General features: G+C 29.4%; 2 protein-coding genes across 3 annotated transcripts; both read right to left on the bottom strand.

The window, feature by feature from the left end:
• Window positions 1-5,511: 5,511 nt before the first annotated feature.
• On the bottom strand, window positions 5,512-11,696 carry LOC126841736 (high affinity cationic amino acid transporter 1-like). The gene is made up of 14 exons (XM_050578355.1): window positions 11,295-11,696; window positions 9,316-9,547; window positions 8,827-8,955; window positions 8,595-8,750; window positions 8,067-8,171; window positions 7,824-7,979; window positions 7,608-7,732; window positions 7,429-7,526; window positions 7,103-7,242; window positions 6,896-6,998; window positions 6,647-6,786; window positions 6,381-6,547; window positions 5,872-5,980; window positions 5,512-5,677 (listed from the first exon to the last, which is right to left on the bottom strand). The coding sequence occupies exons 1-14, from the start codon at window positions 11,304-11,306 to the stop codon at window positions 5,589-5,591; spliced, it is 1,761 nt and encodes a 586-aa protein (XP_050434312.1). The 5' UTR covers window positions 11,307-11,696; the 3' UTR covers window positions 5,512-5,588.
• Window positions 11,697-11,882: 186 nt separating this feature from the next.
• Window positions 11,883-19,394, bottom strand: LOC126841737 (pyridoxine/pyridoxamine 5'-phosphate oxidase). Of its 2 annotated transcripts, XM_050578357.1 has the most exons (6): window positions 19,011-19,394; window positions 14,405-14,561; window positions 13,892-13,991; window positions 13,776-13,829; window positions 12,796-12,995; window positions 11,883-12,565 (listed from the first exon to the last, which is right to left on the bottom strand). In XM_050578357.1, the coding sequence occupies exons 1-6, from the start codon at window positions 19,087-19,089 to the stop codon at window positions 12,400-12,402; spliced, it is 756 nt and encodes a 251-aa protein (XP_050434314.1). In that variant the 5' UTR covers window positions 19,090-19,394; the 3' UTR covers window positions 11,883-12,399. The 2 variants fall into 2 exon arrangements, with proteins under 2 accessions (XP_050434314.1, XP_050434313.1); XM_050578356.1 differs by lacking the exons at window positions 11,883-12,565; window positions 12,796-12,995; window positions 13,776-13,829; window positions 13,892-13,991; window positions 14,405-14,561 and adding an exon at window positions 17,710-18,810 and having other exon boundaries at window positions 19,011-19,333.
• Between the last annotated feature and the right edge of the window lie 134 nt (window positions 19,395-19,528).

Below are 19,528 nucleotides of genomic sequence, written 5' to 3'. Positions count from 1 at the left end.
CACTAATATTAAATTTACCCGAGATTTTTAACATATGTTTTTTTATTTTTCTAATTAATTTCTTAATTTTCTTATTTTTATTAGTAATATGTAAACTATTAATTAGCTTGAGTAGTTTTTTGAAAAAAATTACTTTTCCTTGGTTCGTATAAACGACAAAATCCGTTATTTCTTTAACTATGATCTCTCTATACTTCAAAGTAGACACGAAAGTCGGTCGATGCTTAATAATATGTAATCCGGATTTTTCCTTGACGACCGTCAAATGCCTCCAAACGACCCGCAATTCAATTATTACAAGTACGTCAATGAATATGGACTGATACCTGGCCATGTCGGCGAAATCGTTGGAAGGAATGTCTACGACTTGTGCTTTCGCGTTCGCCGTTTTCAATATTTTTAACGTTTCTCCCCAGTACATTTCTGGACTCAACTTTTCAAAAATTTCACGCATTTCGGTCCCGCGTGACATTACGTTGTTCAAACACAAGTGTTCCGTTTCAAAACATTGATGTCCGTTTTTCGACAATCCACCGACCGTTTCGTTATGATCCATCAGATTGTTTACCATTTTTATGTTCTCACTTATCAGCGCTGTCACTTTATCGAATTGACAATTTTTCATCTGCCTACACGAGCCGAACGCTTGCAGCTGACCAAAGAACGGAGATTCTCTATACTCGTGGTTGAACTTGTTCGCTGTGTCGCATCTGTTTTCGACCACGAACTCCTGCAATCGCTCATCGATTTTCTCGTGTTCTAACATTACATTCTCTATAGTGTCGTCTTCCACCGTGGTCGTGGCGAAAAGCATCTGCACGCGAAAATGAGTTCTGTTTATGTACATGTGCAGATACCATAATTCGTTCGTATTTTTAATGCCAGAGTTTTTCAGAGTTGTCAACATTTCCATTATCACTTTGTAATACATTGACATTCTTAGAAATATCGTGGACATGTTTTGACCTTGTGTGTCCATTGCTATCTTAGACGACCGCATATGATATAAAGCACTAAAAACGAATCCGCATCTGAGTCTTGTGATTCGTTCTGATCGCAATCTTTTAAAATCACCCGCCTTAGGGACGACATTACCGATGAATGTCATATTGTCTTCATCGTAACCAGTTTGAATGTTTAAAAGAGTTTTGTAAGCGTTATTTATATCATTATTAGACGAATGTGATAACACTTTACAACAAAAGGTAAATGATCCAAAAACACTAACTATAATCACTGATAGCAACATTATTCTGCAAAGTTATACTGTTTACGTTGACACAATTGTATTTTATAAAATAGGTTAACACGTTATTTCTTAAGGCGCCAATTACGAATTATTTCATATTTTGTTTACTTGCTAAAACAACACATTCTATATGCTTTTTGATGATTACTTTGTACTATAATTCGTGTTTTTGATAATAAAATATGATTACATAAAGTATTTTGTTAGACCGGAATACTAATAAGTACCGTAGCAGTCAACGTATTAAAAGATAGTAACTTAGTATTTAAACAAAAAAGACTCAACCGACAAACTGCGGCTATCCATCTATTTTTTTTTTTAATATATAAAAATATAGTTTAATGTAACATCGAATCGTGTGGAATGTTAACACAGTATTTATTCATTTTGCTTAAATAAATATAAATAATAATAACTCATCGATAATACTTAGAAAACAAATAACTATTGTGTTTCCACACGATTCGAGGTTTCATTCAACTATATTTCTTAGTCGTACCCATCAAATAACTGTCCTCAGTCCTATCAAATAAAAATATAGTTAAGGTAACTTTAATTTTGTTTGACTAACTAATGATTAACTATTCGATAAATACAACTACAAAGTCTGGTTGTTACGTTATTTGTCTATGGGTTGTCATTGAAAATAAAACATTGTTTAGTAATTAGTAATACATACAATGTAAGAGTATGAGTGAGTATGAGTAAACATAAGTTAATAATTTATATTTTTAATCCTCAGAATTGCCAATAAGAATATAATTTCTGATCAATAGGTGGTAGTTAATATAAAAGGGATTAGCGATTACAGAGGATCGAACTATTTTGTCAATAGACACACACACAAAATCAGTGCTTTTTCAATTTCGCATAGAATTTTTTACTGAAGATACAGGTTGTGTACTAAGAATCTGTACCTGCCGATTTTAGAACTGTCACCGAATTCCATACTATGATCTAAATAATTAATTAAAATCTTTTTATTTAACTCGACAAGTCTACATACGTCATCGTGACTGTTATTATTTGTTTGTATGCTGGACTTTAAATGTTTCATCGGTTGATAAAATTTAGACTTCCTATATGTATAATTCAATAAGTTTTTTTATTTCATCTAGATTGTTAAGTTTAACTTCTTCAAAAATAAATGACAGTCTATTACTTTGTTCATATTCCGTTTTTATATTCTTCAATTTTGGTACATTTTCATGTTGCTCTACAGACTTTGATGGTTCGACATTCAAAACAATTTTTTCAAACGTTAAAAGATACGGTACAAGTAAACACCATAATACTTTATGCGATAACATACCTTATTTTAAGTTATTCAAAAGTAAAAAGTAATAGAGTTTATAATTTCTTCAATATGATATATTTATGAACGACAGTGTTCTGCATTTTTGTATTGTGACTTGCGACCGCAAAAAGCAAACATAGCAAATGTGTTTGCTACTATTTATGTGTAACCCAAATACAAGTTTTTTCTGTCAATATTCATAGGCGAGAAATGCATATTACACTGTTTTGTTGTGATTTTACACCTGTGCACCCTCATTACACATCAATAATGATATTCAATACCTAAATCTCTAAAAAGGCTCCACATGGTCGTGATTTTAAGTGTGTTTTAAGCCGTATTATTTTATTTATTACAGTTATAAAATGTAAGACATATTAAAAAAAGCCAGTACAGTGAAATCGGGGCATATTGGGGACAAAGCATATTAGGGCGGGGGTAGTCACAGGTTTAAATTAATTATTACAACTGAAAGTGATAAAATCCCTTTGTATATTCTGATATAAATGGTACCTATTGGCTATTATAGATTAAAGTAGTCCATACAAATTACGTTTCGATTATTTATAAATTATTTTTTTTCTATATTACGCTATGTTTTTTGTTGTTTGAAATAAAGTTGTCTGTTATCTGTTCGTTAATATATTTTATAAAATTAAAGAATGTCTTAGAAACATCTGTTATACGCTTGTGAGCATTCACGTGGAACTTGTGTTTGTGAAACTTTATACGTTTTACGTTGTACCTAACTTGTACAATGTACAAAAGTCATAACCAACTTAAACAAAATAAGACAAAACGCGAATAAGTATTAAAAAACTACAGAGTAAATTAAAAAAAATTCTGAAAGAGTAATAATAAAAGTAATACTAAAATAAAAACTAATACAAGTGGTTGGTCTCGGTCGATTTGGTAGTTTCGGTCATTGGCCGTATTTTGTGTAAACTGTTATTAGTCAGCTGTATGTGGAATTGCGCTCCGACCATGAAAACTTATTATTATAACTTTACTTCCAGACAAGTACGATTTAACGGACGGACACAGGTACAAGAACAGCAAAAGCAGTAGCCGTCCAGCTGTGACTTGATGGAACCAAGTGGACTGTGGAGTCGCGATGCCACTACGTTACTGTTTTCAGTCTTGTTTACGTGTCGCCACATTAATATTCAGTCTAACTATAATAAACCAGTCTTTGGTTATGCATAAAACATTTTAGTTTTGTAGAGCTAAATGCTAATAATTACAGCAGCATAAGACGTTTCGACCGACTAAAACTCTTAGTCGCTGTAGCCTGTATGCTTTAAAAAGCTGAATGTTTTTTTGTTACGTTGCCAGAAGCTCAGCTGGTCAACTGAATTTTCAATAATTTGCTCGACAAGTTTTTAGCTGTCATTGGGATTTGGTAGCAAACACTTTCGAGTCCGTTTGTGTAAAGTTCCGTACTTTTCCTCTGGTAGATGGTCGAGCGAGAAATCGAGGAGTGTGGACTCGAAGTACATGTCGATTACAGTTAATTTTTTAATCATGACTAATTATATATTGGTTATGATATATTTTTTCAATCATGATTGATTCAACTTTTGCCCATGATTAACTTTTTCAATCATGACTAATTTAATCGTACTTCAAAGTTGAAATTTGTATTCATGATTATTTGTTATTATATGATTAAATGGATAATGATTAAAAAGTTAACTTTATGTTATGACTAAAATGTTTATTCATCGTGTTAACTTTTAACTTAAATAAAAAATGCCCATCTGTGTATCGAGGAGATAGCGGTGTCTTAAAACACTATAATAATTTAAAAAAAGATTAGATTTAAAGCTGTTATTAACCTTCAACAAGTAAATTACATAGTCCGGATTATTGGCCCCGCTGAGATTCGGAGGCGAGGCATATTGATAAACTGTAATTATATAAATGACATCATAGAACGGTTACATTTATAAATGTTTAACCATTTATAAGTGCGTTACATAGTTATATATAAACGACTTTATTAATAAAATAATATAAAGTGAGCTACCCAATAATTCGGGTTGCCAAACAACACAACATAATAATCAATCAAATGACATGTCCATTGAGTTAATTTTATTTGATTCCATTTTCCTTTGGTAGATGGTTTGACCTAGTTATATATATATATATATTTATAGGTATATATTTCAGTTTATACTACTAGAGGCACCGAAGGAGGTGGCGCAGCAGTGCCGTAAAAAACTATAATAAATAAAAAAGATTAAATAAATATATAATTGCAATTAACCTTCTACAAGTGAATTACATAGTCCGGAAATTTAACTCTACTAAAATACGGAGGTGACACTTGACAGTGTATTGACAAACTTTTATTATAAAAATACAATTTGTATAAAAGGGTTAGACTTATAATAATTGATTAACCGAATTTATAAGGTAATTACATAGTGAAATATGTCTATTAAGTTGACTCCATTGATATTTGTTTTGCCTGGTCTCATTGGTGCTGGGGAGTGAGGAGTACAAGTCAGTCAATACATTTGTATTAATTTATTGTCTTGTAATGACTTTCCCATTAAACCTCAATGAAAAGTTAGACTATAATATTATAGTTCAACACTAAAAATTGTTTCCTGTTATAATAATTATAAAAAAATATAAGAAAGTGTTATCTATTTTCTAACCAGATTCTTACTCTATACTAAATAAATGCTTTATAAATAATAATAATATAAATTATATCTATTGTTATCCCTTTGAAAAGTCACGAGTTTGATTCGAGTGAAGTAATAATACTTTAAAGTTAATATTTTTTTATCAACATTGTTTATACTATATCTGTATTATTCAATTATAAAGAATATTAGGCTAAATTATTGTTTGAAAAAACTAACAAATTATAATGTATTATGTAAAAAAATATTTTATTTTAAATATGTTTTTATTAATAACAAAGTAATTAGGAAAGTTAAGTACTGTAAAAATATATACTTCAGCTAAATTTCCATTTTGTAATAAATTACATATTTAAAATTCTATAAAATACCATTTGTACTATTAGGTATGAACGTAATTTTTTTTTACTTCTTGTTTTCTTAAAGCTTCCAAGCTATGATTAATTCCATAAAATGCATAAACCAGTAAACCTATAATTAAAACAGATACATATTATATCATATAATTTATATAATTTACATACAATATATTTTTCAAACTATAGTAATACAATTCTATAAAAACAAATAAGAAAGTACTTAATTGCTGAGTTTCGTATAATGTGTTTAATTTACATTTTAAAGTAAAATATTTTATTTACATAACAATATTTTATTAAACTTACCTAAGCAAATCCATAATACAAATCTTATCCACGTTTTAATATCTAATTTCATCATAAGATACATATTTAGCACAATACTCAAACAGGGTATAAGAGGAACGCACGGTACCTATAACATTTTTACAAAATAAAACTGATAACACAAAGACATAATTATGTTAAAAACATGCAAATCACAGAAAAATGATTATCAGTGATATATTTAGTTATCGTTAATAGTATAAATAGCTAGCTTGGACAAAGATTGCTAACTACTACAAAAAAAAGTGAAAAAAAAAATTACATACTTGATGATTTCAACAGTGAATGAACATGTAATACCTTGGGATAGATCAAGTATAATATAATTATTAAAAAATATGGATATCTAACTATCTAATAAAATTACAATTTTATGTTTCGGTGCGTTGTTATTTGTAAACAATAATTTATAGGACAACAATAACTGTTCATATTTGTTTACCGTTCATTCACTGACTGTGTCACCCTAGCATTTTGAATTAACCTACCTTAAACGATATATTTTCGTTTGCTTGTGGCAATCTACTCAACAAAATCATTGCAATAACCAAAACAATAATTGAAATGTTACACAATACTGTCAATACAAAACTCATGATACCGTGGTCTTTTTCCATGTTTACAAGACAAATACACAACACAACAGCGAATAATACTGAAAAGTATTCGCAATTTATATTAGAATATATAGGATTAGTATAAAATAAGTATAGTTTTTATTTTAATCTTAGTTTCTTATTAATTGGTAACTAACCGTAGATCAATATGCACACTCTTGATAAATATTGGGTGTCTGCACTGGTTACTTTTAAGCTGGACATATTTAAACATTTGCGTAGTCCACGTACTTCGGATACTTCTGGGTCATCTTTAAACTGACTACTATGTTTATACCTAAATTATAACCACGAATTCATTTTCAAATAGATACACAGAAATTTAACGTAATATCTAATATCGAACTATAATTTGTAATAATATCGTATAGGTTAATAATAGGTACCTAAGTACTAGCACACAAATGCATACGATTATATAGGCTTGAAATACTCCAATGGACGTCATGTCGATCAGCTGTTCGAGATTGAATACAGTTGATAAAGTTCCTAAAAATTAAATTTATATTAATGAGTTTGTAATAGTTAGTTTCCCAGTTTATACATAATGATGTGTTGGTGGATCACCCTATGTATTTTGTATTTAGAATTACCAGCAAATGTTCCACAAAAAATGGTGGATATGAACGGCGTTTTGGTTGTTTTGTTGACTTTTGAAAATATTTTAAATAGAAGTCCATCGCTGGACATAGCGTATAAAATTCGAGGCAGCGGAAATAAACAACCTATTAAACTGGAAAATATGCCTTATTATACATTTTTAAAAATGTATAACAAAGCATAAACTACATTTGTGTGTTTAATGTTCTTCATTTATGTACAAATATGCATGTATATATTTGTAAAAAGGGCCCAGCCCGTATACAATAATAATAAACAAATAAATAAATAAAATTAGTCAATTTATGAATGACATTACGTGGTAGTTAAGGCTAACATCGCTCCTCCGGAGACCATATATTTAATACTTGGCATGCCCAAATGTCCATAAATAACCGGTAACGGTGCGTTCGAATCCTTTATATATTTTGTTCACAATGATTAATCAATTTCCGATAAATAGGTTCAATTAAAAACATAACATAACTTTTTACGTACATGATCATAATACGGCCACATTAGCGTCATTACTACAGCAATGGCAAAATACACGGTGGTGGTAAACAACAAAGATATTACTAGTGCTAAGGGTATTGTCCTTTTGGGATTTTTCGTTTCATCGCCTTTAGTAAACAACATCGTTTAGAATATTTTATACATTTTTAATGACCAAGTAAATAAAGTGTACGTATGTCAATCATAAAAAATAATTACCCGTCGTTGAAATGGTTTCAAAACCTATAAAACCGTAAAAACATTTTGCCGCCCCTGCGACTGCGCCTTGCCATCCGAAGGGGAAAAATCCGCCATTGCCACCGTTCACACCGGCGGGAATGGCGTTTTTTTTAATTTTCCAATTGTTGAAATCCGCTAAGAAATAATCAAAACTAATAAGTACTAGACAATTATTGAATAATCGAAACGTATAAAAATATAATAAAAACAACAGTTACTCACCAAAATAACATCCACTAATAATTATTGTAAATATAGTCAACAAATTCAACGAAGTGAATATATTGTTAGCAGACGAAGATTCACGGACGCCCCAAGCTACTAACACTAGAAAATAATATATTTTGTATAGGTTTTCATAGTTCTAAATTGTTTCACAGTATATTGCTATAGAATTTCCATCTACAGGACTGATCATTTTCGCACTCTTAGTCATGCCATTTAATTAATTAAAAATTTTGATGTCATCAAATAATTCTAGTACCTAAATTAGATATTTGTTTGCAATCAAAATTGGAAATACTCCACCAAACATGCAATGTCTTGGACGGATAGGCGATCGATATGCGTTTAAAATTTTTTTTTTAAATCTAATAAAGTTTGTAATTAATAAAATCTATAACCAATTTTGTTATTATAAATTATTATTATTTTTAACGCTGTTTTTGTTAAATCAAATGGCGGCTTATTTGTTGACATTTTTTTTTACACATTTAAAATACCTTAATGTTTCTATAATTTTTTATTTACATGTAAATATCATTATGAATAAAAACGATGCAACATCGGGATACTCTCCCATAAAGCTTATGTGTATAGGAAAATGTTCGATCATGAATTGTTTCTGAGGATATCCCAGAAGCGAATCGAAATAGTTGCTCAATGCTTTGCCAACAGACGCTACTCCTATAGTTATTACAAAACGAACACAATTATTATGTTAATTAGTTTAATTTCATTGTTTAATCTTCCAATAACATACCAATGATGTGTTCTATAATTACATTCCACCCAATGACAAAAGCGGTAAATTCTCCAACAGCTACATAACTGTAAATGTATGAAGACCCAGCTTTAGGTACACGACTAGCGAATTCAGCATAGCATAGGCCTATTAAGTATATACATTAAACATAAAATAATTGTGTTTTATGAGAAAAATATATAGTGCATAATATTTGTGCATTTAAAATTTAACCGAAAAAATGCTTTTACTTTTCAAATGAATAAGAATATTCGTATTTTTAACATATTGCAAGTTAATAATTCGAACAAATAATTGTTCAAATTTTAAATTTGTTGAATACCTACAAACATTGTTTTGTGTCACACTGTAATGGAGGTACATAATAACGAATTTATATTTTTTACCAATGAAGTGTTACCAAATTCGGTGCGAAATATGGCTCATGACGTGTGTGTGTGTCATGTGTGTTTATAAACCTATGTACATAAATTTTAAATAATTCACCGGAAAACGAAGACACGATGGCAGCAATTATAAATGATAATACAACTGCAGGACCAGCAATGGTTTTGGATACTACACTAGGAAGCACGTAAACTCCAGATCCCAAAGTGGCACCTATGGCTAAAAGAGTTATATCGAATAAGTTTAGCACTCGCTTTAAATTTTCTTTTCCTGGTTCATCTTCACTGCAATACACTTTCTTTCTGGTTAACGCTTCACGCAGAGGAATTTTCTACAATTTAATATTAATAAATAATAGTTAGTATTAATATTATTTCAAATAACTGTCTAATACGTCATAAATTAATTTGTTTTTAACTATGTGTTGAATTTTTTACCAAAATTAATTTGTAATTGGTTATAATGTACATCACACCGGATACAACTTCATGATACCTACATAAAAATGTTTCTTGTAGAATATTATTCACCGCTATAAGCACTAAGGAGAAAGAGTTTAATAAATAACTACCTAAATAGTTAATATTTGTTTATACCTATCTTGTAAAAGTTTGAAGTTTAAATTTTGAATAATTCTACGATTAGAATTTTTGTCTCAGCCCTAGTGCAGCCCACCTTCACCTACCATATTAACAGAGCATAATATACTATACAGTATTTAAATCATACTAATCTATGAACAAAATTATTACACACACTGTACACATGAATATGAAAACTAGGCAAAATAAGTTGTCTTATAAAAACATGTACCTATTTTTCATACAACTTTGACTTAAAAAATAAAATAGTGCGTCTACTGCCTTGTCGCATGCACATCCTACCAATACCTAAAGGAAGCAGCAATGACACACATGGCTACTTCGACAAGCCGTTGCCTTTAGAACATGATGATGATGATTTACAGCTTGGAATTTTTATTAAATAATCATTTCAATTTTGCTCACACCTAATAATTTAATTTGAAAAATCCACAGACATGACTTGATTTAAAGATAATCTGAGTAGCAATATTTTATTTAATCCAACATCATAACTTTAACCATGTATGAAAGGCATTCGTTTTTTTCAAATATTATTTAAAAAAAACAATTTAATTATACTTAATTTATTTAAATTATTACTTATGTAAAATAATACACCTAAAGAAATTATCATATCTTAGTCTAAAAAATCCTAACTTAAATAAATTAGTGCGAACCACCCACTTAATAAAAAAAATATACATTAAAAAAATAATTAGGTTACTATATAGTATAACCGCATGTAGCCACATTTATAATAATATGTTTTATTTTTATTTGTACATATTTTTAATATTGTTTTTAGAAAGTATATTTAAGCAACTTTTTTTTACTTAATAATAATTAGTCAGGGATTAAGAACATTTAAAAAAAACTGAAATACCACAAAATCGTGTAAAAACTGAAAACAAAGAAGGCAAACAAAATTAAGCTATAATAAAAACCGTAATAAAAAAAACCTAAACCTAATGAAAAACAAAAAGGTTCATTTAATAACGTTTATAAATTTCAATTATAAACGAAATGCATTCATATAATATTGTCCAGTTCACGAAATTTTAATTTATTACAAACGAAGCCAGTCCCTTAACGATCTTTAGTGAAATAAGACAAATAAATTTGAATAGAATATATTGTACTAAATATTTTGGATAATAACGCAGTTATATTTTTCCGTTATCAAAATAAAAAACCAAACATTAACAACGTTCTTATCTCACATTAATTATTCAGTAACAACGATAATAAAGAAAATCTCAGTTTTTAAATCACAGATAATACCTTTATACACAGCAAATAAAGACAAAGTAATTGCAATTATTAAATGTTTTCTTATTTCCTTTTTAGCGATTACAAAATATATTAATACATTAGTATAGACCAATTATCAAACATACAAATGTTATGCTATACAATTGTTACGATTATGTTTAATCTTTAGACAAAATCAAAATTTAAAAATGGTTATTATAGTAGTTTTTAACTGATTCTTACCTTGTTGTACATGATATAGTTAATAATTATATTACAAATTCCTTAGTGAAAATATAAGATAACTAGTATAATCGATGTGGTCAATCAAATAAAATAAAATTGGTATTTTATTTTAAATACTTGATCATGTTTTACAGTGACGTTAAGCAGTATAAAATGCTTCATTATTATAAACTACTGTTAGTCAGTTAAATGCAATCGATTGTGCAATTTTTAATAAAAACACTTCATAAAGTACTTCATTATAATTAATGACGTTTTTTTTTTAACTAAAATTGTCTCTGACTGATTAGCCTCCATAGCATTTAAACTATTTATAAGACAGTTGTAAAACATTTTAATCAAACATAAGCCCACTAAATTACACCTAACTAAATATTTTAGCGTTTATCATTCATTATCGGCTGTATACTAAATAATTTATTGTAGTGCTTATTTAGAACCATAGGTAGAAAATACAAGTATTATTACTAATTATATTTTATTATCTAATAATGAAATATTATAAAAAAAATTCACTTATCTTAATTAGTAATTTCATAGGTATTATAGTTGATTATACATAGAACACCTACACACATAATATGTATTTTGAACGAGAGAGATTACAGGCCAACAGGAATTATTTTAACTGAACTGAAGGTGACTAAATAAACGCTTGGATGCGAATCTGTAGAAGATAAAAATGCAAATATCGATAAAACCTTATTATTAATAATGTTCATTTCAATTCAAGTCTTCTCGGATCCGTATCCAAGCTAAATATATAAATATAGTATCGTTTTTATTCATGAAAAAAATGTGTTAGTAAGATCAGCTACTATTAAATAGTATTCATTTATCTTTAGTAAGGCCGTTAAGCTTTTATAATACAGCTTATAATAATTCTAACAGTCTTATGTGTACACAATAGTTTGTTTTTAATAGTTTACAGAACATTAAACGGTATGGTTGAATAATGAATATACACTGATTTTATAAAGTTGTTTTATACTAATCACTAAAATTAATAGTATTAACTTCATAACATAATATCTATACTACATTTTACGGAAGTCGGAAGACAAGCGATTATGGAATATTTATATAACAGGAGTTCATCTTGTTAAGGAGACAACCGGTAAAACACCCAGCCGTTCTCTCCCTTTTGACAAACGTCTTTGTTATGTTCTCCAACGTCTTCAGAACGTATAAATTGTATACGGTCATGAAGTCTATCCGACTGCCCTTGCCAAAATTCTATACTATGCGGGATTATCTTGTAACCGTTCCTAGTGACAGAAAACACAACAATTAGTACCAGAAATTATAAATAAAAACGCATCCTCGCTAAGCAGTTTTAATACACTTTGTTATACTAATTCGAACATAAAGAGTAAATATTTAGCAAATAAAATAATAGTGGTAATAAAAATCTTTTGTGTATCCGGAAAGATGTTTACACGTGTCTAGCAAAAAATAAGGCAATATTATTATGTAATTTAGGTTTTGCGGTTTTTACCAATAATCAGGTTTGGGAACCTCCTTGTCTTTGTATTTGGCTTCAATTTGTTCGGTTAATTTTTCCAAATATTCCCTGCTGGCGATCACTGTACTTTGGCGGCTGACATGTGCTCCTATCTGACTGGCTCTAGGTCTCGAACTAAAATATACGCTCGAATCACCAGGCTGCATTTTCTCTACACGGCCTTCAATTCGTACCTATAACGTTACTGTTATTTATAGCGAAACGGTTTTTATTTACTTAAGGGGGGGGGGGTAGGGTATTAAATTTTTTTTTGTTAACTGAATGCATAATATCTTAAGAATATTGTGTCAAAATTTCAAGTCGATCGGAACAAAATTGACGACGTTATGAGTTGTCGGAATTTTATAGCTGCCCGGCCCGAGCGCTCTATCGTTAACTTTAAAGCGTTTTTCCCACAACTCACGTTTTCAAATTCGGTGACCACCATAACTTCAAAACTACTACACCGATCCTTTTGAAATTTTGAACACTATTTCAGTACAGAACTAACGAGGTAATGCTGGAGAGTTTTTTTTCAAATTTGTTAATATTTTTTATTTTACAATAACAAATTAGCCGATTTTTTTCGCAAAAATCGCGTTTTTCCCTTCAAAGTGTTCCCAAAAAGTGAAAAATTGAAATTTCAAAAAACCCTCCCAGCGTTACCTGGGGAAAGCAATTATCTAACGAAAGAATTTGATTTTTTTAATTTCGGATGATCCAGCATCGAGTTATGAGGGACACCGCAATTCTACTTTTTTCCGAGACGCTTCCGAATAATTGCCGCCATTGCCGTATTTTTTAATATTTCTACATGAAAATATTACACAATATTCTTCGAATGTTATACTTTAATGTACCATTAGTTTTAATAAACAGATTTTAACTGTGTCGTCAAAAAAAATTCACAAAAATTTGCCGTTTTTTGCACGAATTAACCATACTCCCCCCTTAAGGAACAGTTGTAAATTTACCGATCGGTCCATTTGATCCCAGTAAAACGTCATTGCAGCCCTGGGGTTTTCCTCCTGCAATGGTCAGTAAATTATACTTAAAATAATGTAAAAGGCATTCTAACTGAAATATTTACCAGTTCTCTGCCTTTACGGCTATCGGAATTTGTGAAAAACGTGAAACCAGAACTATCAAAATATTTAAGCAAAACAAACCTCGCAGACGGAACGCCATCTCTAAAATTATTACAATAATAATAGGTAAATAACTTGCCAATATAATGCAGTAGTACCTATTTAGCTATGCAGGAATTGAAGATATGACGAGTAAAATAAATGTGGTTGGATGAAGCAAAAGATTTCAACATGTAAGAAACGAGAAAAGTGAAGTTTTAGGTGGCAAAATTACTTATAAAAATTATAATTAGGGAAAAAAACAACGTGCTTACACCAAGGGTCCTGATAATGATCCAGAATTTCTTCCGGAACTTAATCATTTGTTCCGCAGTATATGTTCTGGAGTAAAAATATTTTACTCTTTTATTTGTTCCGGAACAAATAAACTTATTTTATCGGGAACAAATATCGGATAGGAACTTTTTAAGAACAATATCCAGACCCTTGGTTTACACTGAGACCCGAGTTATTACTTTGTGGCCGTGGCTAAGCAAGCTGCATTCGGCTCTCTAATCATTTTGTTTGAATCAGCTTTTTGGAACCATACTTTAAATAGTTTTAAAGGGTCATGCGATTCCAATTCATGCTCGTGCAACACTTGATTTTTTCCTAGATACTCGATCCGTTTTTCTAAAAATAAAAATAAATGAATATGTAACTTTTGAATTACATTTATTGCATATAATCTTATTGAGTATGTCACGCCAATATTAAAATCACACTTTCTATACTTCGTTCATGGGCGCAATAAGGGTAGATAAGAGCTTGCAGGTGTAGTTAGCATCTCTGAGTTCTAAAATTAGTATTCTTAAAATTATTGACATTCTATACCTCAAGTCGTATAGTCGGATGGGATAAAACGTTGTTGATGCTTAATCACCATTTATTTTTTAACGGAATTGTTAAAGTTTAATTAGGTGGCGTGATAATACTTAACAAAATTTAGGAACTAGAATTCGCAAACAAATAAATAGTTTATTTAAATATTAAATTATATTTGTAATTTTAATTGAACTTGTAGTTAGTCAATACTAAACTGTTAAGATACAATCTGTTACATGCTTAATATGAATAATATTAAATCAGCAGTTTCCAAGCAGTGATAATTAATTCAAATACTTAATTAGGAATTTAGGAGAAAACTATTATAATAAGTTCATAATTATTTAAATATTATAAATATGAAATTGGTTATAGCTTGTTATAGATTTTTTTTAAACATTTTCATGGTTCACAGCATCGCCTGCTTTGCCAACTTTTCGGAAGACTTTTATAATCCATCTTTAAGACTGTATAGTGTGCTGGTTGCCTGTTACTCGTTCCGCTGCTGCCTGTACCAACTGTAAATTTTTATTTTCTTCTGTAGCCTACATCTTTCGCGTGGTCAGTCTACAGGCAGCAGCGGAAACAACAGCACATAACCAGCACGCAACACAGCCCTGAAGATGGTAAATGAAGGCATCCGAAACGTTGGCAAACCTAATTTAAGAGTATAGGTGTAAACCATGTCAATATTAATTTAATTTAAGTGGAATCCAAAAATTTGGTTGAATAAGGCATAATAAAAATGATGTTTAGTTCATCTAACTTAAGACGACTAAACCACCACTTCTGCCAATTCCACGATTGAACTAGGTCCGAACCCAGGACCTACTCCCCGATATAAGTCCATACATGTATTAAACAAAATGTTCATCAGATAATATTTATTCAGTAAAACGTAAACTGTATACTTTTACTTACTGATTACTGTTTACAAAATATTGTAATTTTTATAATTAATTATTTTTTATTTGTTAAGAAATAAATACATTTATATTAATATAATTTCAGTTGAAATATTTATGATGATTAATAAACCAGTCTGCATTCTTTCGGGCAAAACAAGGTCGAAACACATAACCTGCATAAAATATATGAAGGGCATTAGAGTATCATGAATGTCACTGCAAAATTGTATTGGATCTAACTTAAAAATAAGATTATAAGTAAACGTGTTAATATATAAAGTTGATAGTAAGATATTCCAAAATAAATAAAATTATTACAAATTCATTAGTTAGCATTTTAAATTAAAAATGGCTACACTGTGTTATGAAAATGATAAACTTCAGTTGCAAAGCAAAATACAATTGTTTAAACAAGTAAATTATTAAGACTATGGCAACTAAAGTATACCTACTTATTTTTTTTTTTCAAAAAAGAAAGTGTCTGTAGATACCAAAAAACTAAAGGTGAAAATTATCAAGAAATATGTAATCAAGAGCAACACACTACAAAGAGTATCTAAATGATAAATTGAACAGTTATTGTCTAGGTGGAAAAATAAATCATTTATATTCTAGTAGTGGGTACATGTTTAGCAATTGCCTAAAATCTAAAGATATATCAAATGTATAAACTGACCTGGTACTTACCACTAATATAGTAATTAGTATATTCTCCGTACCTATTTTAACAAGCTTTAACTTATGATTATTATTTAGACACTATACCAAAAAAAAAACTCAATCGGAGTTTAATTTAAAAATCTAAATAACATTTAATATCTCTCGTATATTAATTAGGTTGGGAGGGTTTTAAATTGAAAACTAATTCATTTCAAATGTACTTGGTATTAATATTATACCTATAAAAAACGAATAACATAAATTATTGTGTACCTAAAAAGTAAAACCAATTTAAAGTCTTCGTCTGATGAGTTTTAGTATTTTGCAAAGTAGTACCCATTTTATCTCAAAAAATTATTTAGAAATTACCCTAGATTTTAATAAATAATTTATATTATATGAATATTATACCATTGATTGTTAATATTAATATTTACAATCAATGATTAAACTAAAATAATTCTTCAAATGATTTTTTAGTTTCTTCAATGCTTCTTCGATTATATCTTCTAAAATACTAAAATCGTATAGAATAATATTATTATAGTCATAAATTGAAACATAGACTATATCATAGAAAAGCTTTTAAAATTATAAACCTTTTAACTCTAGTCTTTTCTCTGAGAAGGCCACCTAATTAAACATTAACTTTTCGAAAAAACATTTATTTCTATAAAGTATTTATTAATAACAATGATCTAGATTCTAGACTATAAAGCAAGCGAACAACCAGATCCATACATTTTGATACAATATTCCAATAAGTAGTTTAAGGCTTGAAATACACACTTAATGTAATTTATGTAATTATAACATAAAAAATAATATTCTTCAAATGCGATAAAAAAAGGTTGGTCTATGTACCTTAACCATGTTATCTTACTGATGAACGCATGGCGAAACATGAAATTATACTAACTAGTAACAAACTTTTTTCGTACATTTCAAAAAGTGATAAAATATAATCGTCATTACATGTCAGAGTCTATGGTTTTGTAAACTAGAGTTAAGATATAAAAATTAAGTAAACAAGTAGATTTAAGATTTAATATGTACTTAAACTTTAAAGTTAACTGAATCCAAATATTACCATTTTATACAATCTATACTCTATCCAGGATATCCACAAATTGTCAACTTTGTTCATTAGGAAACTATTCAGCGTAAGGATATAATATGATAGTTTGTATTTTTTTTTATTTTTATAAAAATAAACAAGACGTTCTGACATATTTTATTTTGATATAACCATATAATTCCATTTAATTAAAAAAGAAAACATTATTAAACACATATTCAACATAAAGTATATTGCAAATATCAACATAACACTATAATAGTTGACGTTAAAATGTATTAAAAAAAAATAATAATAAAGAAGCCTAAAATTCTGTTGGTTACAATTTTTTATTTAGTTTAATAGTTAGTGAAAAAAATAGAAGTAAATAGCTTGTGAACATTAATAGACCATAAAAAAAAGTAATACCTATGACAAAATGTTTAAAATATTAACATGTAATGCTGATCACAATGACACAGGAAATATGTTTTTCAGACTAGCTATACTTTCAGCATAATAATCAGGTACCAATTCTTGTAACTCAGGATCATCAGATTTTCTATAATTTTCTATGTCGTTGTAAGTATTTACACCAGTTAAAACCAAAAGTGTTTTAAAACCACTGCGTTTACCTAGTAAGATATCAGTGTTGCAACGGTCACCGATCATCAATGTTCTTGAAGGATCAATATTACTGGTTTCCATTAGCACTTGGCGAATGTAACTAAACGGTTTTCCTACTATGAACGGTTCACGACCGGCACAAGTTTTTACTGAACATACTAAACTACCTGTACCAGGCATAATAAAACGTGTACCATTGACTGGAAAACTTTCATCTGTATTAGTTGCCACAAACAGACAATTTGGATCTTTCAAATATGATGCGGCCTTAAAAATTTTTGGATAACTAAAGTGTTCATCAAATCCAACTAGCACAGCATTCACATCATCTTCAAGCTTTACATTCTCAACAAATGTCGGCACTGAAGATTGTAAATAATCAGGGCCTACACCAAAATGTTTAATACCTAAATCGTCGAGTTCACTAGCGATAGCTGGTGATCCAACAACATAGACTCGTTTAGAAGGGTCCATATTAGCTTTCAAATATTTAGCAGCCAAAAAACTAGTGGTGATTACATCTTTACTGCAAGCCTTGAAACCAAGCGTCTTGAACTTTTCTAAAATTTGGGTTTGTGTTTTGGTACTATTGTTTGTGACAAAGAAAACCTTTTTGCCTTGTGCTTTGAAACCATTCATGACCTCTGGTGCACCAGAAATGACATTGTTTAACATCCATATGACACCATCACAGTCAGTAAGAACATTGTCAAATGAATTGAAAAATTCCTGGCGACCTTGTTCAGATAATGTATCGATGCTAGTAGACGTTGTCATCTTTAATTGTGATTTGATGCTTAGGTTCCTGACAAAGAAAAACGATGAAATATATTTTGCAAACATGACCGTTGCCAACAATACTGATAATGTTACATGCACTTTAGGAACGTCAAATTATATTTTGTAATAAAAAAAACTAAGCAAATATATAACATAAATATATTAACTACATTACAATTTAAACTACATATTATTTAAATATTGTAGAAAAATATCACAACTTACGTGCAACGTTATAATCCGCCATTGAATTATATGATAATCGGCGAACTATCTTCGTCAATAGATTAACACTAAAACTCATTCATATATATCCAGTCTATGATATGAACGGTACCTCAGGTAGTTGTTTAAACAAGCCGTGTTTAATTTAACCTTTTGTTAATGAAAATTAAAAAATTATGAATAGGTAATATACATTCACAATACAGTAATTTTAACCGGCATATGAACGTCGCTAACAGACGTTCTAACTTAACTAGGTATCACGCATAGTGTAATGTCAAATGTGTATTTGGCATCAGGGCATTTAGGCTGTAGACAACCATCGACCGATATCGAATATTCTCATCATTGATGCGGTCAGCTGATGTTAAGTGGTTACAATAATTTGGTAAAATAAAGATAACAATTACATAGCCAGTTACCGCCACAGATATATATAATAAACTAGATTGCCAACTAGCGATAAGAATTGAAGCCGACGGTCCGCCATTCTGGTGGGATTTATGTGTGTTATCAAT

This window comes from Adelges cooleyi, unplaced genomic scaffold (assembly GCF_023614345.1).
Source record: "Adelges cooleyi isolate 19-005CV unplaced genomic scaffold, UGA_ACOO_1.1 ACOO_flye_CR_arks_rails_tigmint_CR_PRNA_41, whole genome shotgun sequence".
Classification (NCBI taxonomy): domain Eukaryota; kingdom Metazoa; phylum Arthropoda; class Insecta; order Hemiptera; family Adelgidae; genus Adelges; species Adelges cooleyi.
The sequence above is the reverse complement of the archived record's forward strand: the minus strand, read 5'-3'. Positions and strand labels throughout refer to the sequence as shown.